We start from the raw sequence: 22,936 nt of genomic DNA, 5'->3' as shown, positions 1-22,936 counted from the left end.
AACCTGATTTCTGTAAGAATTATTCCAGAGCAATATTTCATAAATCCAATAAGAAGGGAAGGAATCATGAAGCAGAAAGCTGCTCTGCATGTTGTGGTAATTCTGCTGTAAGCAAGTCACACAGCTGAGCAGTAATTAGTGCAAGAACTGCATTATGCAAGTCTTGCTGCTTCTACGTGTGCTTCCACTTCTGAATGATAAGAATCACACATAGGTTTAACTCTGAATTTATTTTTATTGATTTTCTCACCTACTAGGAAAGCTAAACCTCTCCATGAGATACCTGACCTGGCCTCTGCTGCATTTTCTTTTATCCACTGTTAATAGTTCCAGCACTTATTGAATCATAATGAGATGAAATTAATAGCACAAAAGATGTTCAGGTTCACCTGGACATGGAAGATTTATTTCCTATTTTAGAAAGAAAACAGCATTTTGAAGCTATATACTTCCAAAAAAACAAGAGTAACACTGGGAAGTTTTAGAAGCAGGATCAAAAGCAGAGTTACATAGAGCTAAACATTAATGAGTTCCTTTATTATTTGCACTCCCAGGTTATCTGAGATAAACACATTACAAGTTCATGTATGTGGGAGTTTCAGAAAGAATTGAAGAGCTCAGAAGGAAACTCCACCAATCCCCTCAGCCAAGGCAGGGGGCAGTGGGAGCTGTAATTACAATTTCTGTGATTGCAGTGATGACTCTGAGTTACTCTGAGCTCCCAGGGCCATCCCACAGTTCCAGAGGATTCCCTTCCCAAGGGAGGCTCTCCAGCAGGGAACATGTGCAGGTTTGCCTGTTGGAAATGTTCTGCTCTGCAGACACAACAGAAACAGAGGGAAGGAAAATCAGCCCAGGCTGGGCAGGAATTTCCCAGGGCCCAGAGCAGCTCAGATCTCTCTGTCCCATCTCCCCCTGTCCTGTGTTCTTTATTTGCAGAAATACTGAGATATAAATCATCTCAGTTCTACTGCATCCCCCAGCTTTTAGTAACAGCAATTACAGGAGTCATGCATGATGGCTTTTGCCTAATAAAATTTTTCCTTTATACTGCCAAAATCGTTTTAAAAGCTGCAACACAAAATATATTTTTGTATGAATCAAAAGTATTATGACTAAGATAATTATTTCCCATCCACTGAACGTATCACCAGTATTAAAAATTGACTGAGCTAGAAAAAAAGAGGTGATGGAAGTTGATCTCCTCTTACCTGTGTTTCTGAACAGAAATAAATGACTGAAAATTGTGTGCCAGGTGACATTTGACAGAGTGAGTGAGCTGCCATCAGGGAAGCAGCAGATTTCGTTTGGAATGAAGGAGCCTCTTGCCCTTGAGGTGTTTCAGAGGTTCTGTTCAGTTCTAGCCTGAGGCAGGGGCAGTAATGAACTATTTAGGAGCATTATTCATTATCCATTCTCACAAAGCTGAGCAGCACATGCTTGGGAAGGCATTGCTCAGATCCTCACAAGGCTCTTCCAGCTCAGTAATCTGAAAAAAAAAACGTGCTGTGTTTCTGGAAACCTGCCAGAGCCATGATAAATAATCCACTGGTCCTGATAGTTCCAATAGAGCAGTTCCCTGAAACTCATTTCAGCCCAAGAGCCTCCCTCTCCTGTAAACACTTCCCACTGCTCGTGTTGATCCCCGATATAAATCAGTTATTTAAACACACTCCAAGTTCTGCATTTTACCAAACATTTTGGAATATAAATATTTTTAAAGCTGGTTCCCGGTTATGTGCCACAGTTACAATCACAGTCCTCAGCTGCAAAGGAATCCAGAGGGACAAGAATCACCTGGAGACAGAAATTCTCCTGTTTGTCCTTTGCTGGGGAGTGGATCACACATTCAGACTGGGCAGGAGTTGTGCTCAGCACACAAATATCTGCATGCAGAGGTTCCTCTCCTCTCTCAGGCAATCCCAGGATTTTCCAGGGCTGGCTGCAGCCTGCACTGAGATTTCCCTGAGCAGGAAAAGCTGCACAGCTCAAACCAGCCCCTGTGAGGGGGGCACATCCACACCTTTCCACTTTTCCAGATTAAAGTTTTCTGCCCAGTTGTTCTCCTGAGCTCTGTCTGTTTTCCAGCTGGTTCCCTGCTCCTTTCCCAGTGCTGATCCTGGTGTCACATCCTGCTCAGACACTTTCCAGCAGCCCCAGGAGCCAGCACAGCCCACCCAGCCAGGGAGGATCCAGGACAGCTCCCCTTGGAGCTGCACAGGAGATGGGGGAGGTTGGCAGCACGAGGCACTGGAGTAAAATCTCAGGGTTTGTAAATTAATTTTAGTCGCACGGGGCACCTTGCAGACACAAACACAACACCCCAGAGCTGCAGATGGAGGAGGGATGTGTTACTAACCCATCACCAACACCACCCAGACGTGCAGGAGCTCCTCAGGACTCTCCTGGGTGATCTGAGGAAGGACAGGCAGCAGCAGGCTGGGAGAAGAGCCTGGTGCTGCCCGTGCACAAACACAAAACTCCCAGACAACTGCAGGAATAAGAATAAAGGAAAGCTTTTCTGCAAACACAAACGCCTGAGGAGTTGGTTAATGACTAAAGGTGAGGGTAAGAGATCTAAATGTAATCCCCTCTCTGCTGCAGACCTTCTCTGATTCAGTCCAGAGATTGCAGGTGGGTCCTGCTGACCAGACCTGAACATCAGCACCAGAATTGTGTGAAATGTCCTCACTGAACTGAGCCCTGAGCCACCCATTGACACAGACACAGATCACTCCTGGTTTATTCCACATCTGCTCCAAAGCACCTCAGCTGGCAGCAAAGGGACCATCAGGGGGTTAAATTCATGTTTACCTCAGCAGGGCAGGTGAGGAAATCTTTAGCATTCCTTGGCCAAAGGCACAAACCCAAACACAGCAGTGCCTGCTCCATGTGCTCGAGGGGGGCTGCACTGAGAGCTTTGAGACCCACTTGGAACAGAAATTCTGAGGATTTTGGGCAATTCCCTGGGGCTGGCAGAGCCCTCCCCTCCCTGGGCACTGCAGGAGGGAATGCAGGGTGAGGGGAGCACAGAAATGTGCTTTGCTGAGCCCCCTGCTATTGCAGCCCTTTGGATCTAAGCATCTCTGAGCTCCAGCACCTGACAAATTGCTGGTTTAACTGGGTTATTTGTAGCAGAACTCAGGTTTGGAAGCTCCATCCATAGGAAGGTGCACTGCAGAGGCACTGCACTAAGAGTGATGGAGCTGCTCATGAGAAAAGACAAGAGAAGCAAGCAACAAAAATGCCTGCACAGGCCATAAATCAGCCAAGAAATGCATCACCATGCAGTGACAGAGAGCTGGGCCCACTTGCAGGAAATCTGCTCACTGGAGGGGCCAGAGCTGCCTCAGTGCAGGCCCCTTGGTTCAGGGGAGCTGGGGATGGCAGCAATAATGAAACAACAATCACCACCCACCCCAAATGGCTCAGGCTGGCACAGCCCTCAGCAGGGCTCCAGTGCAGCCTCCTGCACAGGGCAGGAGAGCTGGGAGAGCAGACCTGGCTGCTCAGGGCTCAACACAATGGGTTTTTTAAATTCTTCTGTCTCTCTGCAAAGCTTTTTGTTGGCCTGGCAGCCGTCAGGAGCCCCCAGAGCCATCTCTGCAGGTGCACATCCCAATCCCCAGGGTCCCAGCACAGCAGGTCCTGCACTGACCAGCCTGGTGCCCTCTTTGAACACACTCCAGCCTGGGGATCTTTTCCTGGCCTGAGTGACCAAAATTAATGCAGTTCTTCACAAGAAAAGAATTGAACCTCCTGATTTGTATGGGAGGTGAGAGGTGAAAAGTGCTATGAAGTTGAGATTCCTTGTTTTGCACTGCTCCTGGAATTATCTTAAACAGCCAGGGAAACTGAGAGAGCAGGATTTCAATGTCAGCAACAAAAAGAACAGAAGGAAAAGCAGCCACAGGCTATAAAAGTAATGAAAGTGGGATTAAAATTTTTGTCTGCAGCACTGCCAGTTCCTCAAAGAGCACAAAGTAGTTGATTGAGTCTGGGAATCCTTGGCCAGTCCTCCACACAAAGCTGATCACTGCAGAACAGCTCCTGGAGCACTCCTGGGGACAGGGAGCACCTCTGGCTCCTGGGGGACCCTGAAGAGGGAAGATCCCATTTGCCAGAGCAGATTTAATACTGGCCCCAGTCAGTGATCTCACTGCACTCCTCACACTGATCCTCAGAGTCCCTGACCAGAGTCCCAGTGAGGGGGGAGTGGGTACCAAGCAATTTGCAGGACATTCATATTAACACTGAGCACAATAAAATCCATTTTCAGTCATTATTGCTCCAAACTGGACCTGCAAACTGCTCACCTGCCATGGGAGCTCTGTCTGTCTCCAGATGGAAACGGGATCCTGATCCAAACAGTCAGGGGTGATTTATTAAACAGCAGAAAAACTCTGCATTCATCATCTGGGGGGTAGTGAGTTGTCTTTTTGTGTTCTCCTGCAGGATCCTGCAGCTCGATGTGCAACCAGAACTCACAGAGTGAGGGCTGGCAGTGAAGGGGCTGGAAATCTCCCCTGGCTCAGCCACAGCCAGTGCTGAGAGCTCCTTACCCAGTCTGTTCTCTAAATCTCACCGAACAGATTTACAACCTTCTGAAACCCCAGCTACTCACGAGGTAATCGTTTTGTCTGGTTTGTTTGTTTTTTCCCCGATATCTAAAGTAATCTCCCTAATTGCACTTCAGCAAATTGCTTTTTGTCCCATCATTTGTGGTCACAGGACAAGTGTTTACTGTCATCTTTGCAAATGTGTTTAGACATTCGAAGACAGTTGCTGAGTCCTTACATTGTGTTTTCTTTTCCAGCTCAAATAATGAATTCCAGCCTTCCACGCAGCTTACATTTCCAAGCCTCTTGCACTTGTGGTTGCTATTCGCTCTCTGCTTTGCCCGCATCTCTGTGTAAGGGACCGGACAGAGGCTCCAGCCCAGCCCGGGCAGCGCTAAACCGAACAGAAATGACGCCCTCTGATGTCTCACAGCTGATCGTCCTGCTCTGAGCAGCTCTGCAGCGCTGCCCGGGCTGAGTCTGGGAGTGTCCCCAAGGTCTGAGAGTGTCCCCAAGGTCTGGCAGTGTCCCCATGGTCTGGGAGTGTCCCCAGGGTCTGGGAGTGTCCCCATGGTCTGGGAGAGTCCCCAAGGTCTGGCAGTGTCCCCACGGTCTGGGAGAGTCCCCAAGGTCTGGCAGTGTCCCCACGGTCTGGGCGTGTCCCCACGGTCTGAGAGTGTCCCCAGGGTCTGGGAGTGTCCCCATGGTCTGGGAGAGTCCCCAAGGTCTGGCAGTGTCCCCACGGTCTGGGAGTGTCCCCAGGGTCTGGGAGTGTCCCCACCGTCTGGGAGTGTCCCCAAGGTCTGAGAGTGTCCCCACGGTCTGGGAGTGTCCCCACGGTCTGGGAGAGTCCCCACAGTCTGGGAGTGTCCCCACGGTCTGGGAGTGTCCCCAAGGTCTGGCAGTGTCCCCACGGTCTGAGTGTGTCCCCACGGTCTGGGAGTGTCCCCAAGGTCTGAGAGTGTCCCCAGGGTCTGAGAGTGTCCCCACGGTCAGAGTGTCCCCATGGTCTGAGAGTGTCCCCACAGTCTGAGAGTGTCCCCAGGGTCTGGGAGTGTCCCCATGGTCTGGGAGTGTCCCCACAGTCTGAGAGTGTCCCCAGGGTCTGGGAGTGTCCCCACGGTCTGGGAGTGTCCCCACGGTCTGAGTGTCCCCACGGTCTGGGAGTGTCCCGGGCGGTGTTTGTCCCCCCCAGCGCTCACCGCGTGCTCCTCCTCTGGGGCACACCACCCCGTTTGTTCTCTGCAGTTTCAGTGTGCTGGGCTCAGACAGGCTCTGCAGGATCTCAGGGTTTGAAATCTCAGCCTCGCACTCCGTGCTGGAATCACTGCACCTGCTATAAAAGTGCCTCCATTCTGTCACCCAAGTTATTACAGCAAATACTGACCAAAATTATTCCCAGATTACTCCACTTCATGTGTCCTTCTTCTTCGACAGCAGAGACTTTTAAAATACCGGCTTTTGTTAGCAAGATCATTACAGACTGTTGTACAAAAGCCAAGAGTCTCGTACCTGCCACCATGGCCAGTAAAACCGATCACGTCCCTGCTCGAGACAAAGGCTGAGAGCGTGTCCAGAAACCTTTCCAAAGTCAGACAAAAATCCTGTGCAGTGTCAGAGAAAAGCAGCCCAAGCTGGCAGCCCCAGCCCTCCGCACAACTGCTGCTCAACAGCTCCGGCTGAGCAAAATCAGCACGACTATTGCTGCGTGCCCACACAATCCCGAGCACAGTCCCATTTGGTTCAGGGGAAAAAAGAGGTGTTTTGCTAAAATTACCATAGTATAGATTTTTCGTTTGTATTCCCATAGCAACAAAGGACTGGGCTTGAAGTGAGACCCCGCAGTGCTCCGGGTGAAGGGCACAATGCGCACAGGACAGGCAGGAGGGGACTGTCCCCATCCCGCGGGAGCTGCGGGACATCGCCTGCAGGGAATCCCCTCCGAGAGCAGCGCCCGGCAGGGAGGGCAGTGAGAGCAGAGCAGCCCCCGGCAGGGAAGGGCAGTGAGAGCAGAGCAGCCCCCGGCAGGAAGGGCAGTCAGAGCAGAGGTGCCGGGATCTCTGCACCCCCGGGGGACAGATCCGGGATGGGAGCGGCTCGCTCCGGTCTGGGACAGGCTGCGGGGTCTCCTAAAGCCTGGCACCGAGAGAGACTCTGCTTTCAATCTCTGATTGCACCTACACAGAGTAACTTCCACCCCGATGTCAAACAAGTGTCATTAAAAAGTAGAGCCAGGCGATATTCCCCGCGTGTGCGACAATAACCCCGAGCGCTGATCGCTGCCGAGGGAACAAAGCTCGGGCTTGGCTCTCCTGGAGCCTCTGCGCAGCCGGGGACGGGGCAGGGATGGGATTGATGCTTTCATGGACACTTTAATTCCCCTGTCCCACCAAAGAGCCGCGGTGCGCACGGCAGGGCACAGCGGCATCTCCCGGGATGTCACCTGTGTGCCCAGCAGCATCTCCAGGGATGTCATCTGTGCACCCAGCAGCATCCCCCGGGATGTCACCTGTGCACACAGCAGCATCTCCCGGGATGCCACCTGTGCACCCAGCAGCATCCCCTGGGTGTCACCTGTGCACACAGCATCTCCCGGGATGTCACCTGTGTGCCCAGCAGCATCTCCCGGGATGTCACCTGTGCACCCAGCAGCATCTCCCGGGATGTCACCTGTGCACACAGCAGCATTTCCCGGGTGCCACCTGTGTGCCCAGCAGCATCTCCCGGGTGCCACCTGTGCACACAGTATCTCCCGGGATGTCACCTGTGCATCCAGCAGCATCTCCCGGGATGTCACCTGTGTGCCCAGCAGCATCTCCCGGGTGCCACCTGTGCACCCAGCATCTCCTGGGATGTCACCTGTGCACACAGCAGCATCTCCCGGGATGTCACCTGTGCACCCAGCGGGGCAGGGCTGCGGGCGGCCCCGCTCCGCTCCGCTCCTCCTCGGCTCCGGGAGCTCCTCCTCCTCCTCCTCCCGCCGCTGCCGCTCCCGCTGCCGCCGCCCCGCTGGGCTCCGGTGCCGGTGCCGGTGCTCAGCATGCTCGGGGCCGGGGCTCGGCCGGAGCGCTCCCGTTCCGCCGCCGCGGGCGCTCGGGGCGCAGCTCGGTAACGAGCCCGGCACCGCCCGGGCCCGGCTCCTGCCCCGCCGCCGCCGCCGCCGCGGGCGACTCGCAGGCAAGTTGGGAAGTTCGGTGGCCGCGGGCGAGCCCCGGGGCAGCGCCCGGCCGGGGGTGGCCGGAGCCGCCGAGCCCCCGGAGCGGGCGGGGCCCCTCGGCTGCAGCAACAGGTTGTGTCCCTCCGCAGGGATGGACGAGAGCGAGCGGCCGTCCCTCCGTGCCGGAGCCGCGCTGGCAGCAGCGGGACGGGCTCGGCCGCTCCCCGGCCCCGCTGCGCTCGCTCCTGCCCTGCCGCTGCCCCGGCCCCGCCGCCGGGGGGGCTGAGCCGCTCCGGCCGCATCCTCGGGCTCGCTCCGTGCTGCTCGGGCCGCTCCCCGCTCCCGGGGCTGCACAGCGCAGGATGGACGCTCGCCTCTCCGGTTTCTTCCGCCTTGCCTAAGCTGAAGGTCCTTTATGGCTTTTATTTCTAACTAATGGAGGGATGTGGTTTGTGTTGGTGTGTTTGCTGACTTCTGCTCGTTGGTGACTGACAGACGCATCAAGTGAACTGTTCTTGACAGGCAATGTCTTTTTTTTCTTTTTCATTGGAAAAGACTCGGGGAGGGGGTGAGGACTGCATGAAAGAACTGTTCCATGACTACAAATTTTCATTTCGGTAGCAATATATTTATCAATACAAGTAAATGTCAAATCCTTTACTTTTTAAAATTATGTTTAAGAGATTGCTATGAATGTGACTCGCTAAAATCTGTTGACATAAATATGTTCCACAGCAGGAGAGTAACTGCAGTTATTAATCCTGATGTATTTCAGAACAGTCTCCTGGGGATATAAGTTATCTGCAAAGTTATTTCACTTCTGATATTATCAGTAGAATAAGGCTCAGCTTTATAAAACCAAACAGTGAGTAACATATTTGACATAATTCTGTTTGTAGATTGTCATAAGATGCCACAACTGTCCAGCTCAGGGAGAGCCAGATAGAGATGGAGCATTTTTTTTTCAGCTTGTCTGCTTTTCAGGAGAGTTTTATTTCATGTTGCACATTGACCTTTCTAGGTTTTACTCTGATTGGGCTGGAAGTGCACTTTTGCAGGCAGAGTTGAAGTTTGAGATGTGTTCTGAGGCTGTAAAGAGCTGCAGGAGTAGGGCAGGAGGTACCTGGCAGGGAGGTACAGCACAGAAATCCAGCCAGGGGGGAGCTGAGTGGGCACTGCTTGGAAATGCTGCCTGTTTAACTAAGGAAAGACTAAAGGAGGAGTGATCCTTAAATTATTCCTTATGGAATTATGTCCCAAAAATCACTTTATTCATGTTCTACTTGCACTGAAATCTGAAACTGTTTTTTAATTTTTTTTAATTTACAAATGGTAAAAAGCAACAGAGATGAGTTGCAGGTACAGGAATTGATAGAAGAGACTCAGGGCCAGTTCTGCATCTTCTTTGCATGCTTGTTATCACCCAGGCACAACTTTGAATTGTCTGCACTGTGGAGCAGGAGCAGGACTCCTTGCAGGAGCTCTGATTACATCAGAGATGCACTGCAGAATTCAAAATACTGCAGAGGACACTGGGGGGGAAACAACACTTGCAGTGGAATTTTATCATGTTTCTCATGAGTTCTATTTCTTTCCCTCAGAAGGGCATCTTTAATAATTCTTTTCCCATTGCCTCGGAGTCTGGCATCCTTCCTGACTTTTGGCTGCAAGTAAGGGCAGCACGGATTTCTAATTTGATCTCCTCACCAGGCATAATGGATAGCATCTTGTGCAGGACAGATTTTTGAAAATATCTCCTCTCTCACTTCCCATGCACAGCCCACCCCTTGGAGTCACCCAGAGCCCCTGCCCCTGGCCAGTTACTCTGTGTCCTGCAGGTTCCAGAGGCCAGAGCAATTCCCAGGGTGCTCAGTGCAGGAAGAGGCAGTTCTTGTCCCAGTAAATCACAGCCACTTGCCCAAGAGGAGAGCACACTGTCAGCAGGAGAGCCAGGACACTGGAGTGGGCTCCAGTGAGTCCCAGGCATCCCAAGGGCAGAACTCTGCTCAGGAGGGTTTTACCAGAACAGGATTTGACTGTGACAGCAGATCCTCAAAGTTCATCTTGTTTGATTGCTGGGAAGGTTGGGCTCTGGGCTGATGTGTTTGTCTGACCTTGCATTGCAGTGTGCTGTCTTTACTGCTGAGGAATTCCTTATCAGCTGTCCCCAGTGTCATCAGGCTGCAAGGGAGGAATCAAGCAGCTTGCTTGGGCTCTAAGCTCTACAGCAAGGAGTCCTCCCATTAGTTAGATCCCTGTCACCCTAAAGCAGCATTGACCATCATTCTGTGGACGAACCAAAGAAGGAAAAGAAGAAACACCCAGAGAAATGCACTGGTTTATTTTTCTCCTTTCTCCCTTCCTCCAAGTCAGGCCACGTTTATTATTGTCCTTTATCTCCTCCTACTCTTCCCCTGTAGATATGATGCTGCGTGTATCTGAGGCAGAGAACATGAAAATAACCCATGTGGAGCATCAGAGCCTACGTGGGATTTGTAAGCTTGCCAGCTCTGGTTATGGCAACCCAAGGAGCGACCTTGTGTGAGTGCAGGCACTCGGTGTGGCACTCAGGGGAGTCACTGCTCCCATCCCTGCCTTCACACAGGTCGAGGAGCTGGCAGAAATGCCTTCCACCTTGCTCTGCTCTTTCACAGTTGCTGCCTCAGGGTGCAGTGTGTCTGACACACGCAGAACATTTACATTTCCCTCTCTCCATTTCTTCCCATTGTGTCAACAGTAGATGTGCTGGGAGATCAAACCAGTGACAGAGATGAGCTGCCTCCTCATTTTTCCTGACTGAGATTCAGAGGATAAGTTGTTGCTAACCAACATCATCTGGTATTACAGAAGGGAAAATGGTTAACAGCTCCCACTTATCCATATCTTATATCAGTCATAATCTCCATTCTGTTTGGACCAGCCCTGCCTTAGACGTGGCTGAGGCAGAAGGGAAAAGGCATTTTTAAATCAAACAGCAGTTGGTCTGAGGGATGAAGCCCTACACAAACATCCACCAGGCAGCCCTGGTTTCCATATCAAACCTTTAGCTTGTGCTCCAGTGGCATTTCTTCTGCTGATCCATGGCAGGGGTGGGACAAGGGGAGCTTTTAGATGGTTCTCCCTCCCAACCCAAACCATTCTGTGGTTCTGTACGAGTGAGGAACAGCACTCCACCCAAAGCTGACCTCAGCCACCTGTTTGTGAGTGTGCACAGAGCTGCTGTCCAGCCCAAACCCTCCAGGAAGTTCAGGAGCAGGACTGAGAGAGTTTTAAATTGAAGCATTGAAGTGTCCTTGCAGCAAGGAGAGTTCTTGAAGTGAGGTGCAGCTGTGGTTGGAGACCTTTGCTGTTGTGTAATCATGGGGATTTCTTCTCTAATAGGTATGTACCACTCCTGGTGTGGTTTATAAACCCAGCTTCTGAAAAGGAGGGTCCTGTGGCTCAGCAAGTGGCCCTGGCAGGGGGGCTGTCCCTGGGGTGCACATCCAAGGGAGGTAAGTGTAGCCAGGGGAAGAGCAAAACTCTACTGAAGCCAATCACCTGGAATATTCATTCCTTTCCTGTGAACCCGAGGCTAGAAAGCCAAAATACTGGTGCATATTTAATGTCTCTATATTGTACAGTCTCCTTAATAAATAAATACTCTCATCAAGTGAAACTCAGGGAGTCCAGGCACTGAGCTGAGGCTGAGTGTGCAGATGAAAGGTGTTGGGGCAGTGCTGCACAGCCTCCTGCAGAGGAGCAGAGTCCAGGCTGCCTTTTAAAGTGCAGTTTATTAGGGAGAGCAGAAGTTTGGACATTTCCAGCTCCTGTGTTTGAACTCTGCTCACTTCACTCCCTGGACTTTACACCAGTGCTGCATGAGCTGAATTCAAACAGGATTTTCCAGGTCATTATTGGAAATGTTTGGGTTCTTATAATCACAGTAAAGGCAGCAAGGACAAAGCCCTATTGCTGCATGGAGGGTGGCAGTGATAACTGGAACAACATCCCAAGGTTTGCATGGAAATCCTGTATTTCTTTGCAATCTTTTGTAAATGAGGCCATTAAAAGCGAGTTGCCATGTCATTAATTGTGTGTAAACTCTATACAAATGTTTATGTGATCACCCATACAAGTGAGCTTTCTTCCCCCAAATTGTTTCCAGATGGCCTTGTAGAAATTACTCTTGTACTAACTGCTTTTTAGCAGTGTGTACTTACTGAATTACAACATAATTGACTTCTGATTCTTTCTATATATTTCATGGGTACTAAAATACTCCAAAGTTTTATGAGTAATTCTTTAAAAAATTATACAATTTAATTTTCTACAGAACACACTTGAATTCTGTGTCCTAATGTGATACCATCATCATTTTTATACCTCCACTCTGAACCAGAAACATGGAGGAATTATTCTTGTTTCCCTTTTTATCTGCTGGGAACTGAGACCTCTGTATATGAGACAGGAGAAGCCTCCAGAGTGACAGATGTGCCAGGCAGAGCCGGGCATGGCCCTTGGTGTGGGGTCAGCCCAGAAAGGTCTGACCATGCTCAGCCACTGCTGCTTTCCAGCTGCTCTTATCATCCATAAATGCTTTTGAGCTCCAAGCACTGCATTTGCTGAAACCCTGAGAGCAGCCTGCCATTTCCTCACCCCGTGTCTGTTTTCTGTTCCAGAAGACACTCGCAGAAGCAGCGAAGGGATGCAAAGTTGTCTTCCAAGATGACTCTTATGCCTGGAGAAAATTCCGACTATGACTATAGCGCCCTGAGCTGTACTTCAGATGCTTCCTTCAACCACACGTTCTTTCCAGAATCCGAAACCCTCAAGGGAGTGTTTTACCAAAGAGCCAGGCTAATCCACCCTCAGGAGGATCTCCTCAAAGGCTTCCACCCCGACGACCGCAAGCGCCACATCATCATCAACGTGGGCGGCATCAAGTACCTGCTGCCCTGGACCACGCTGGACGAGTTCCCGCTGACACGCCTGGGACAGCTCAAGTTCTGCACTAACTTTGACGACATTCTGAACATCTGTGACGATTACGACGTGACGTGCAACGAATTCTTCTTCGACCGCAACCCGGGGGCGTTCAGGACCATCCTGACCTTCCTGAGGGTTGGCAAACTGCGGCTCCTGCGGGAGATGTGCGCGCTGTCCTTCCAAGAGGAGCTGCTCTACTGGGGCATTGAGGAAGACAACTTGGACTGGTGTTGTAAAAGGAGATACCTGCAAAAAATGGAGGAGCTCACAGAGATTAATGAACGGGAGGATGACCTCCTAGAAAATGAAACAACAGGTGAAACAGTAGAGGAGACAAAAATTGGTTTGTGCATGAAAAAGTTGCAAGACATGGTGGAAAGGCCCCAGTCTGGCCTTCCTGGAAAGGTGTTTGCGTGTTTGTCTGTTTTGTTTGTAACTATTACAGCAGTGAACTTATCCATCAGCACCATGCCTGACCTGAGGGAGGAGGAGGAAAAGGTAAGCTCGCTTTTAGCATGGCAAGTGGTATGTGCTGGGAAGAGCAGAGCAAGCACAAGGTCTGAGGTTATTGACTTCAATGGGGATTTTGCAGCTGTCTTTAGAGGGGGGAAATATGGCAAAGAGTGATTGAAATGTTACATGTTCAATTACTTGTAAGAGAATTAATCATATTCAGTTTTATGTTCAAGGAAAATTCAGTTAGCGTGCACTCTTCTGTATATTACCTTGCTAGACTTTGAATTTGCTCTTTAGAAAGGCTGAAATTCCCGAGCAGTATCTGCTGTGGAATAAGCAGTGCCTCTCTAAGGTTTGCATTTAGCATGTTCCAAACTGCCAACGTGTTTCCCCATAGCAACAGCTTCAATTCCTTTAATATTTTGGGTTTAAAAAAACCAACACAGAAGCCTCTCCTCCTGTCACCGCACCAACTAAAACAGTTATTATCCAGAGCCGATCACAAACTCCTCCTCTTTCCTGCAGGGTGAGTGTTCCCAGATGTGCTACAATATTTTCATTGTGGAGTCCGTGTGTGTGGCATGGTTCTCCCTGGAGTTCCTGCTCAGATTCATCCAGGCCAAGAGCAAGTTCTCGTTCCTGCGGCGGCCGCTGACACTGATAGACATAATCGCCATCCTGCCCTACTACATCACCCTGCTGGTGGACACGGGCTCCGAGGGCTCCAAGAAGCCCAGCTCGGGCAACATCTACCTGGACAAGGTGGGGCTGGTGCTGCGGATCCTGCGGGCGCTGCGCATCCTGTACGTGATGCGGCTGGCGCGGCACTCGCTGGGGCTGCAGACGCTGGGGCTGACGGCGCGGCGCTGCACGCGCGAGTTCGGCCTCCTGCTGCTCTTCCTCTGCGTGGCCATCGCGCTCTTCGCACCCCTGCTCTACGTCATCGAGAACGAGATGGCCGCCTCGCAGGAGTTCACCAGCATCCCCGCCTGCTACTGGTGGGCTGTCATCACCATGACCACCGTGGGATACGGGGACATGGTGCCCAGGAGCATCCCCGGGCAGGTGGTGGCTCTGAGCAGCATCCTGAGCGGAATCCTGCTCATGGCCTTCCCGGTCACCTCCATCTTCCACACCTTCTCGCGCTCCTACCTGGAGCTGAAGCAGGAGCAGGAGAGGATCATGTACAGGAGAGCGCAGTTCCTGCTGAAAGCCAAGTCTCAGATGAGCAATGAGTCACAGGGCAGCGAGGTTTTGTTCACCACTCTCTCTTCCGAGACCAGGGACAACGAATGAAATTTATGTTGCTGTTTCTCTTGCTGTCATTGTGTCAGATTCCATCTTTTAATTCGCTCTGGGAGCACCTTACCAAGGTAAATCCTCATATTAAAAGGGAGAGAAGGAGCCCTGAGCAGGACCTGACGTGGGTTAAGAAGTCTGTTATTGTGCTGTTCCTTCCTCCCCCCCGTACAATGTATAGGGCAGAACCTTCACTGAGATCATGCAGAGGGATTTAAGGAATTAAACCTTCTCTGGCAACAACAACAAAAAAAGAGCAACATATAATTATGCACTTGACAGGCTGTTTTGCCATTTGTAATACACATTTTTCCAACCGAATCACACACAATGTACATAATCATTATTCAGGCCACCATTTTTCTTGTTCTCCTTGTATATAAATAATGTAAATACATCAGGATTAATGGCTAAATTCTCTCCCAGTAACTCGCCCTAGAGCGTAATGGAAATAACCACAGATGTTTGTCCCATTGTGCTTTAAAAAAGTCAAGTGAGATTCGCCACTCACCACAGAACCAGCTCTGTCTCTGCAGGTCAGCCCTAACCACAGCAGAACAGAAGAATGGAGCTGCTCATGGCATAACCTTGCTAAAGATGTAAATACTCAGAGCTCACCAGCTTCAAAATTGAATTGATGTTAGAGCATTGATCCGATGCCATGGAATGCAACATTCCAGGGAACAAAGCCTTGGAGTTTGGTAGCACTTAATGCCATTACCAAGAATGACTAGCTGCAAATCCACTGAAAATGCATGAGGAGATGCCAGCCTTCCCCAGCAGCTGTTCCCACCTCACCATCCCTCAGCTCTGCAGGGGAACTGGGACAGGGCAGATCCCAGGGACCCCAGCACTGCTGGGCAAACTGGGGCCACCCCTTCCACAGAGGCATGAGCAGGAAATGTGTGAGGGAAAAGGAAAATGTGATTTGAGCCGTGGAGGGGTGCACTGAGAGCTTTGTGCTTCACTGTCCTGCACCAGGAGGGACTCGGGACAGGATTCACTTCACCCTGCCATGGTCACACACGTGGGGGTAATGGGGAGCATTTGAAATGGGACAGGAAAAAGCAAAGAACACCCTAAAGCACAGCCAGGTCTTGTTCACCTTGGGCCAGGCTCTGTGCTGAGGGCAGGGGGAGCACAGGGGGTGTTTGGGTTTGGCACAGGTTTCTGTGCAGGTTCATGGCACACCCCATTTATTTTAGAGGGAGTGACACTGACTTGCAGAACAGCTCAGGAGAAAAAACTTCAGAACTTAAAAAATAATTCAATCCACTTTTTTGATTTCATGTGTGCTTAGAGGTAAAGGAAAGCTGATTTAAGGAGTTTCACCTATTTCCCACTCTTTTTTAGTTAAATGACTTAATAGCAGTTAAGAGCTTGGGGAATTTACAAGTCCCCATCACACTGACCAATGCTTCTTTGTCTTAATTTTCAGAAATACTATTTCTTATTGGCATTTCTGGAGCAGGTTGTGAGAAATGTCAGAATGCACAATGGTTTTATGGTTTAAATGAAGGCCAAGGACACAACATTGTCCTTCCAAAAAAAGTGAACTCAGTTTCTCAGTCTGTGCTGAAGCCCACAGTATGCTGATTTTCTGTTCAAATGTCTTTAAAATACAATTTGAAGCTCTTCTGATATGCTTGCTCCTGAAGGAAAATTCCAAAACTTTTAAACATGCACTTTGCAAATAATTAGGGCTCTAGAATTCTCCAGTCTGTGGTGGGGAAATGTGCCTATGGAACATTACTGCAGAGTGCTAAAATATCCAGTCTAAACTCTTGGCAATTAATCCTGTGCCAAAGCTGCAAATGAACCAGCTTTTCACTCTTGTTCTTCATCTTTAATTAGAGTTGGACAAAAAACAGGAACATCGTGACAAAAAATTCTTCTCCCCATTTTTTTTTCAAATTTCAAAACTGTTTGATCATCTGGAGCATTGGCTCCAGAACAAGTGCTATGCATCTTCTACCTTTGTGTCAGCGTTCGTTATAAAAAGAACTGGTAATTAGATTAGTCCTGTGAGCAACAGTTGCTTATCTCAGAATGTGTTTGACAGGCTGAGCCATAAATAAGGAGCTGTATGTGAATATAAGGAGAAATCAAGACTTACCAAATAAAACCCAAGCTCAGTTCCATGTTCTGCTAGCTAATAAATGCTGTGGGCCATCCATTTTCTCACTGTCTTTACATTAATGCTCATTTATTTCATGTATCACTTTTTTTTTGTTTTTTATCCCACAACTAGAGCTCGATTCTAAAGCCCTTGTCCAATAAAAATAAAATAAAAAATACCACCCTGGAGTTGGGTGTTGGTTGAGCAAAACTGTGGAAGCATCTTGGCTGTTGTGAGTTGTGCCAGGGCAGTGCAGGGGATGTCCCTGCCTGGGTCATGTTGAGTTTGGCAGCAGTGCTTGTACCTGCTGTGCTGGACAGGGGCAGGACTGCTGCAGCCCTTGTGTTGTGCTAAATAAACAAATAAATAAAGAAATCCAGCTCAGAGGTTTCAGAGCACAGCCTCAGAGAGAAGCCCACCTGCTGTGTCCCAGCTTTCCTGGGGGTCTCAGCTGTAATGCCTCTCTACAGTCTGTTACTGGATTTTTAGTCAAACCCATGAGAATTGTGGCTTGCCTCAGAAGCTGGCTGTCCCCTGTGACACAGCTGTCACTCCCTTCTGGCTCTCAGCAGCGTGTGCAGCCACCAGGGCACTTCCAGCCCAAGCTCTGGTGCTCTGCTGCAGGCAGCAGGGCAGGGGGATCTGCCCCACAGCAGTGCAGGTCTGCAGCAGCAGGGCTGGCCCTGCTCTGGTTCCTGCTCTGATTCCTGCCCTGATTCCTGCTCTAATTCCTGCTCTGATTCCTGCTCTGATTCCTGCTCTGATTCCTGCTCTGATTCCTGCTCTGATTCCTGCCCTGATTCCTGCCCTGATTCCTGCTCTGATTCCTGCTCTGATTCCTGCTCTGATTGCTGCTCTGATTCTGATTCCTGCTCTGATTCCTGCTCTGATTCCTGCTCTGACTCCTGCCCTGATTCCTGCTCTGATTCCTGCTCTGATTGCTGCCCTGATTCCTGCTCTGATTCTGATTCCTGCTCTGATTCCTGCCCTGATTCCTGCTCTGATTCCTGCTCTGATTCCTGCTCTGATTCCTGCCCTGATTCCTGCTCTGATTCTGATTCCTGCTCTGATTCCTGCCCTGATTCCTGCCCTGATTCCTGCTCTGATTCCTGCTCTGACTCCTGCTCTGATTCTGATTCCTGCTCTGACTCCTGCTCTGATTCCTGCTCTGATTCCTGCTCTGATTCCTGCCCTGATTCCTGCTCTGATTCCTGCCCTAATTCCTGCCCTGATTCCTGCCCTGATTCCTGCCCTGATTCCTGCCCTAACTCCTGCTCTGATCCCTGCTCTGACTCCTGCTCTGATCCCTGCTCTGATTCTGATTCCTGCCCTGACTCCTGCTCTGATTCCTGCTCTGACTCCTGCTCTGATCCCTGCTCTGATTCTGATTCCTGCTCTGATTCCTGCCCTGATTCCTGCTGCAATCCCACAGCAGCAGCTCTGTTCCTGGGGTGAATTAAGGGATGGGCTCTCCTTGCATGTCCCTGTGCTCCTTCAGGAACAGAGGGGTGGAGGGGGCACAGGGAGTGGGGCTGGGGCACAGCTCTGATCTCAGCAGGGCCAGGCTGTGCCAGAAAGCACCAGCACAGGGAAATTATCCCACTGCAGGAAAATCCAGGTAAGGGACTGTGTAGGGACAATTGCATAGGAACAATGGTATAGGGACAATTGTATAGGGACAATTGTATAGGGACAACTGTATAGGGACAATTGTATGGGGACAATTGTATAGGGACTTCTTCCTTGCATGTTGTCCCAAGAATGACAATCACAGCTCTTTGGGACAGAACTTGACAATATTTTAACAAAGAACCTGTCAGATTTAGAAGAGAACAGGAAGGATCCATAAAAACTGAGGAAGAAAAGTCCCTGTTGAAAGCAGAATTTCCAGGTAAGGTTGTACACCAAATTCCTTTCTCCAAAATCCTTCCCTTTTCAGTCTCCTCCTCCCTCAAAACCAGCACAAACCCCTGGGTGGGTGAAGCACAGAAAGCAAGGCAGAGCCACATGGATTCTCTAGCAGCACCTCAGAGAAGGAGAGCTGAAACCATTCATATTAATTTATCATTCACCACAGGTCAAGGTCCTAAAAAATCCTCTGTAGGGAATATTTAGAGCTTGTCTCCGTCTGACCCTTTACACTGTTCCCACTGTAATTGAGTAGCTCAGATGTCCACAGGCAGGGGCTCCAGGAGTGTCACTGAGCACTCAGAGGCTTGAGCAATGTCTAATTAAACAAAAAGCTCATGCAGGGCTGAATCACAGATTCCCACATCGTCAGAAGCACTCTGGGAAGGAAACCTGGTGTGCTCCATACATTCCTGACTCGTGTGGGAGGAGATTCACTGGGGCTTCAGCCTGATGCAAAATCAACACTGCTTGCTGCAGAATTCCACATCCCTCTTTTGGGTTTGCAACAGGCTGAAAAGTGGGGTAGATAATTCTAAATCTACACAGAGTGAATTGGCTGTTTAATATGAAATTCAACAATAAAAGAAGAGTCAAATGTGACTTTGAAGACCATGACATCAATCCCTGCTCACATCAACCCCTGCCCTGAGCAGCTGACTCTGCCTGGGGTGTCAGAGACTTCACCATTTCCACAGTCATTACTCACCATTTACTACCAGGAGTGGGTACAATAATGCATGGCCCATTTTTCCTGTGTTAATAGTTCTGTTGGCCACCCCGTGCAAGATTTGACAGTGGATTTAGTATCTGTTTATCCAGAAGATGACAGTGGTACCAAAACACAGGGAGGCAAAGATCCCAGGTGGATCTGGAGTATCCCAGGCACAGAGAGTGCAGCCTACAGAATCCCAAAAGATCTGAAGGCAAGAACAACAGATGAATGTCACCCCTCTCAACAAAATGCACCTCAAAAGTTCTATTGCTACAGCAGAAATTGCAAACCACTCCCTCCTTTGCCACATCCTCTGTGGCATCTTAACCATCCTGTTCCAGCCCCCCAATGATCTCAGCATTCCTGGCACAGTGATGATCAGAGCCAAAGCAGGAGGGGAAGGCCAGGTTAGATGGGAAATGTGTTCCCTGGATGAAGCAGCTCTGTGTGAGTCCCCAGGACAGGGCTCCAGGCTGTCAGTCACTCTGCAAAACCCTACACCCCAAATAAAGATACATCTCCACACCACAAATAAAGATACATCTCCACACCACAAATAAAATCAAGGAGAATTTTGTGTGCTGCCACTCTGAAAATGTTCAGAGTTTGGTCTATTGATTACTAACAATAAAACTAGTCCTCCCTCCCTTCCTGCTCACTGTTTTTCTTTGTCATTTCCCAGTGTCTGACATCCCCTGAAACACTGCCTAGAAATCCCTAACGAGATGAGGGATGTGATTAGCCATGAGCCTGCCAGGAGCACGGTGAGGAGCTGCAGATCAGGATATCAGGGGATCTTCTGCCCTCTTCTGCAGGGATTTTGCTTTTTCTTTGCCTGCAGGAACTAATCCAGAAGCAAATGTCACTTGAACAGAAATAAAGTTCTGCCATAACTGGAACCACAGCAGGCCAATTAGGGTAATTAGAGCATATTTGCTACACTTTATAAATATTCATTCATTATCCCTGTAGCCCCTGTGACAGGAGCTGGAGCCTTGTGCAGCAGCAGGGCACAGAAACTCGTGTAACTCTGTCAGGATGAGGTCTCAGCTCCTCCTTTGTCAGGTCCCCTCGTTAATGACAGCAGCCTTGTAGCCATCCTTAATTATGGTCATAATTTAACTCCTCCATTCAGTGTGGGTCCAGAAAAACCGAGCTGTAAACCACAGCAATTAGCTGCTCGGGGGACTGACCTGGGATGTAAGAAATTCCCAGCCAGCATCTGGAGATTGGGATTTGTAAAAAAACTTTACAGCTCATTTGGCAGCTCTCAGTCGCGCAAGTGAAGTGGTCAGCAAGATAATAATGTTTATCTTTGTGTTAAAGATAACAACGTGATTTAAATGGAGCCCACCTCAGCAACAAAGTAGGCACCAGCATAAATTTCTACAGTTAATTCTACAGAGTAATGAAGTTTTGACACAGAATTGCTGAATGATGAATTGAAGTGCTGCTCTCGTTCTCATTAGTGATGCACCTCATGTCACAGAGCAGCTGAGAAAAACCATCCATAACTTTCACAGGGCTGGCAGCTCCCAGGTCAGCCAAGGAAAAGATGACTCCATTCCTTTCACTCATAAAGGAAAGCACATTTTGGGAAATGGATAAATGCTATCCTCATGCAAACCAAACCCAGCAGTACAATTGCAGGTGACTTTCATTTTGGAGAGGAATATTTCTGGGGACAACATCCATGGGCAAAGTTAAGGCTGCACAGCATCACATGGCAGAGTGAGGAGATGTTTCCAGAAATTGCTCTGAGAAAACTTTCCTTTGAGAGGGACCTGGGGAAAGCTGCAGGTGCATTCTGAGATTGCATGGGATTCTGAGATTCTGGGATTCTGGGATTCCAAGAACCAGGGATCCTGGGATTCTGGGATCCTGGGACTCTGAGATTCTGGGACTCTGAGATTCTGGGATTCTGGGATTCTGGAATTCCAATAACCTGGGACTCTGAGATTCTGGGACTCTGAGATTCTGGGATTCTGGGATTCCAAGAACCTGGGATCCTGGGATTCTGGGATTCTGGGTTTCTAAAATTCTGGGATTCTGGGATTCCGGGTCCTGGGACTCTGGGATTCTGGGATTCTGGGACTCTGAGATTCTGGAATTCTGGGATCCTGGGACTCAGAGATTCTGGGATCCTGGGACTCAGAGATTCTGGGATTCTGGGACTCTGAGATGCTGAGATGAGGTACAGTTACATTTTTGCACATTCCTGAGAGGCAAAGCCAAAGAACAAATGTTCCCTGTAAAGCAGCTCTGGTTATTTTCTGTACTGTGCACGATTATATTTTCACCAGGAGAGGGGCAGTGCCCCAGCTGCCCAGCTGGCCCCAGAGGTGGCTCCGTGCTGCTGGAAGAGCCAAGGATGGCTGAGAAGGGCCCCAGGTCCGGGCTGTGAGCCGCTGTTGGGGAAGGGAACACTGATCCATGCAGGAATGAACCCGATGCAGGAATAAACCCGATGCAGGGATCTTACATTGCCCTCTACGGGCTGCTCCCGGCAAATTCCTGTCCTGAGGCACCCACCTGCACCAGCCCACTTTAAAAGGGTGGATAAAATATTCCACATCCAGAGGGAAATATCCAATCCCTTGCACTGCAGCCCTGGCCTCTCGTTTCCAAAGCAGGCTGGTGGATCTGCAAGGGAAGGAGGATGAAGTGACCATCACCTCTGGCAAGTGGGAAACTCCTACAAATATTTATGCAGCATTTATTTGGTTGCAATATTGATAAGTGATACTTTTCAAAAGGCTAATGCAACTTTATCTGACTAAAATTCAGATTTTTCAAGGTCACATGGGCAATGCAAACACCTCCCTCACTCGTAAAAGAGCAGCCTGGCAGTGGTTTCATTATAAAAGAAATTACACAATCTACTTCAAATGATTTTTAAAAAATAGTAATCTAATTGAGGATGAGAAGGCAGCTATAGAGTGTTTTAATGAGTTCCCATCACTGTCACACCTGCTACCTCCCACTACTCCAGTAGTAAAGAGAAACTGAGAGCAGAATTTCAGAAGTGTGTTTGAAATAACATGCAAGTCCTGGAAATGACTTCTATAAATTCTGCCTCAAACATGTCTGTCCCCCATCTGGAATACACCTCTGGGTGTGCACATACACAGTGTCCATATAAGTTGAAACACTTCCATGATTTTTGAGAATTTCAGACCCTCACACAGTGAGGTTAGAAATGTGTTTCACAAAATGAGAACTTTTCAGCAGGGCCTGTAGCAATAGGACAAGGGGAATTGATTTAGACTAGAAAGGGATAAGGAGGATTAAAAATGATAAGGAAGATTTTTATTAATGTGAGGGTGCTGAGGGCCTGGCACAGGGTGCCCAGAGAAGCTGTGGCTACCCTGGATCCCTGGAAGTGTCCAAGGCCAGGCTGGACAGGGCTGGGAGCAGCTGGGATGGTGGAGGTGGGCTGGGATGAGATGAGCTCTGAGGTCTTTTCCCAGCCAAACCATCCTGTGATTCCATCAACTCCTTCCATGCACTGCTCCTGAGCAGGTAAATGCCCATCTGCCTAAGAGACTTCACTCCCCAGTCAGATTACTAAAGAGTCACTTTAAATTTGGAGATAACCTTTGTTCACAGCAGGGATTTATCTCCCAGCAACAGCAGGAACACCTTGTGAACCAGAGCACAGCTTCCCCTGGCACAGGGCAGGGCCATCCCAGGGCAGCTGTGGTTTGTGAACTCGCAGTGCCACCTAGCACACAGCCCTCACATTGTTCTTTCTG

General features: G+C 49.5%; 1 protein-coding gene across 3 annotated transcripts; it reads left to right on the top strand.

Annotated features, from left to right (window-relative positions):
• The first annotated feature begins 7,985 nt into the window (after positions 1–7,985).
• Positions 7,986–16,762, top strand: KCNG1 (potassium voltage-gated channel modifier subfamily G member 1). Of its 3 annotated transcripts, none has more exons than XM_033075091.2 (4): positions 7,986–8,124; positions 11,098–11,210; positions 12,381–13,182; positions 13,666–16,762. In XM_033075091.2, exons 3-4 carry the CDS (start codon positions 12,424–12,426, stop codon positions 14,434–14,436), a joined length of 1,530 nt encoding a protein of 509 aa, XP_032930982.1. In that variant the 5' UTR covers positions 7,986–8,124; positions 11,098–11,210; positions 12,381–12,423; the 3' UTR covers positions 14,437–16,762. The 3 variants fall into 3 exon arrangements, with proteins under 3 accessions (XP_032930982.1, XP_032930980.1, XP_032930981.1); XM_033075089.2 differs by having other exon boundaries at positions 12,378–13,182; XM_033075090.2 differs by lacking the exon at positions 7,986–8,124 and adding an exon at positions 9,046–9,386 and having other exon boundaries at positions 12,378–13,182.
• The last annotated feature ends 6,174 nt before the right edge of the window (positions 16,763–22,936 follow it).

This window comes from Catharus ustulatus, chromosome 17 (genome assembly GCF_009819885.2).
Source record: "Catharus ustulatus isolate bCatUst1 chromosome 17, bCatUst1.pri.v2, whole genome shotgun sequence".
In the NCBI taxonomy this organism is placed as follows: domain Eukaryota; kingdom Metazoa; phylum Chordata; class Aves; order Passeriformes; family Turdidae; genus Catharus; species Catharus ustulatus.
The sequence above is the reverse complement of the archived record's forward strand: the minus strand, read 5'-3'. Positions and strand labels throughout refer to the sequence as shown.

Excerpts from the sequence above, each read along its gene's own strand:
- KCNG1 (XM_033075091.2), top strand. The coding sequence starts at position 12,424 with ATGACTCTTATGCCTGGAGAAAATTCCGACTATGACTATAGCGCCCTG. Across the intron at positions 13,183-13,665 it reads TGAGGGAGGAGGAGGAAAAG|GGTGAGTGTTCCCAGATGTG; the intron begins GTAAGCTCGCTT and ends TCTTTCCTGCAG.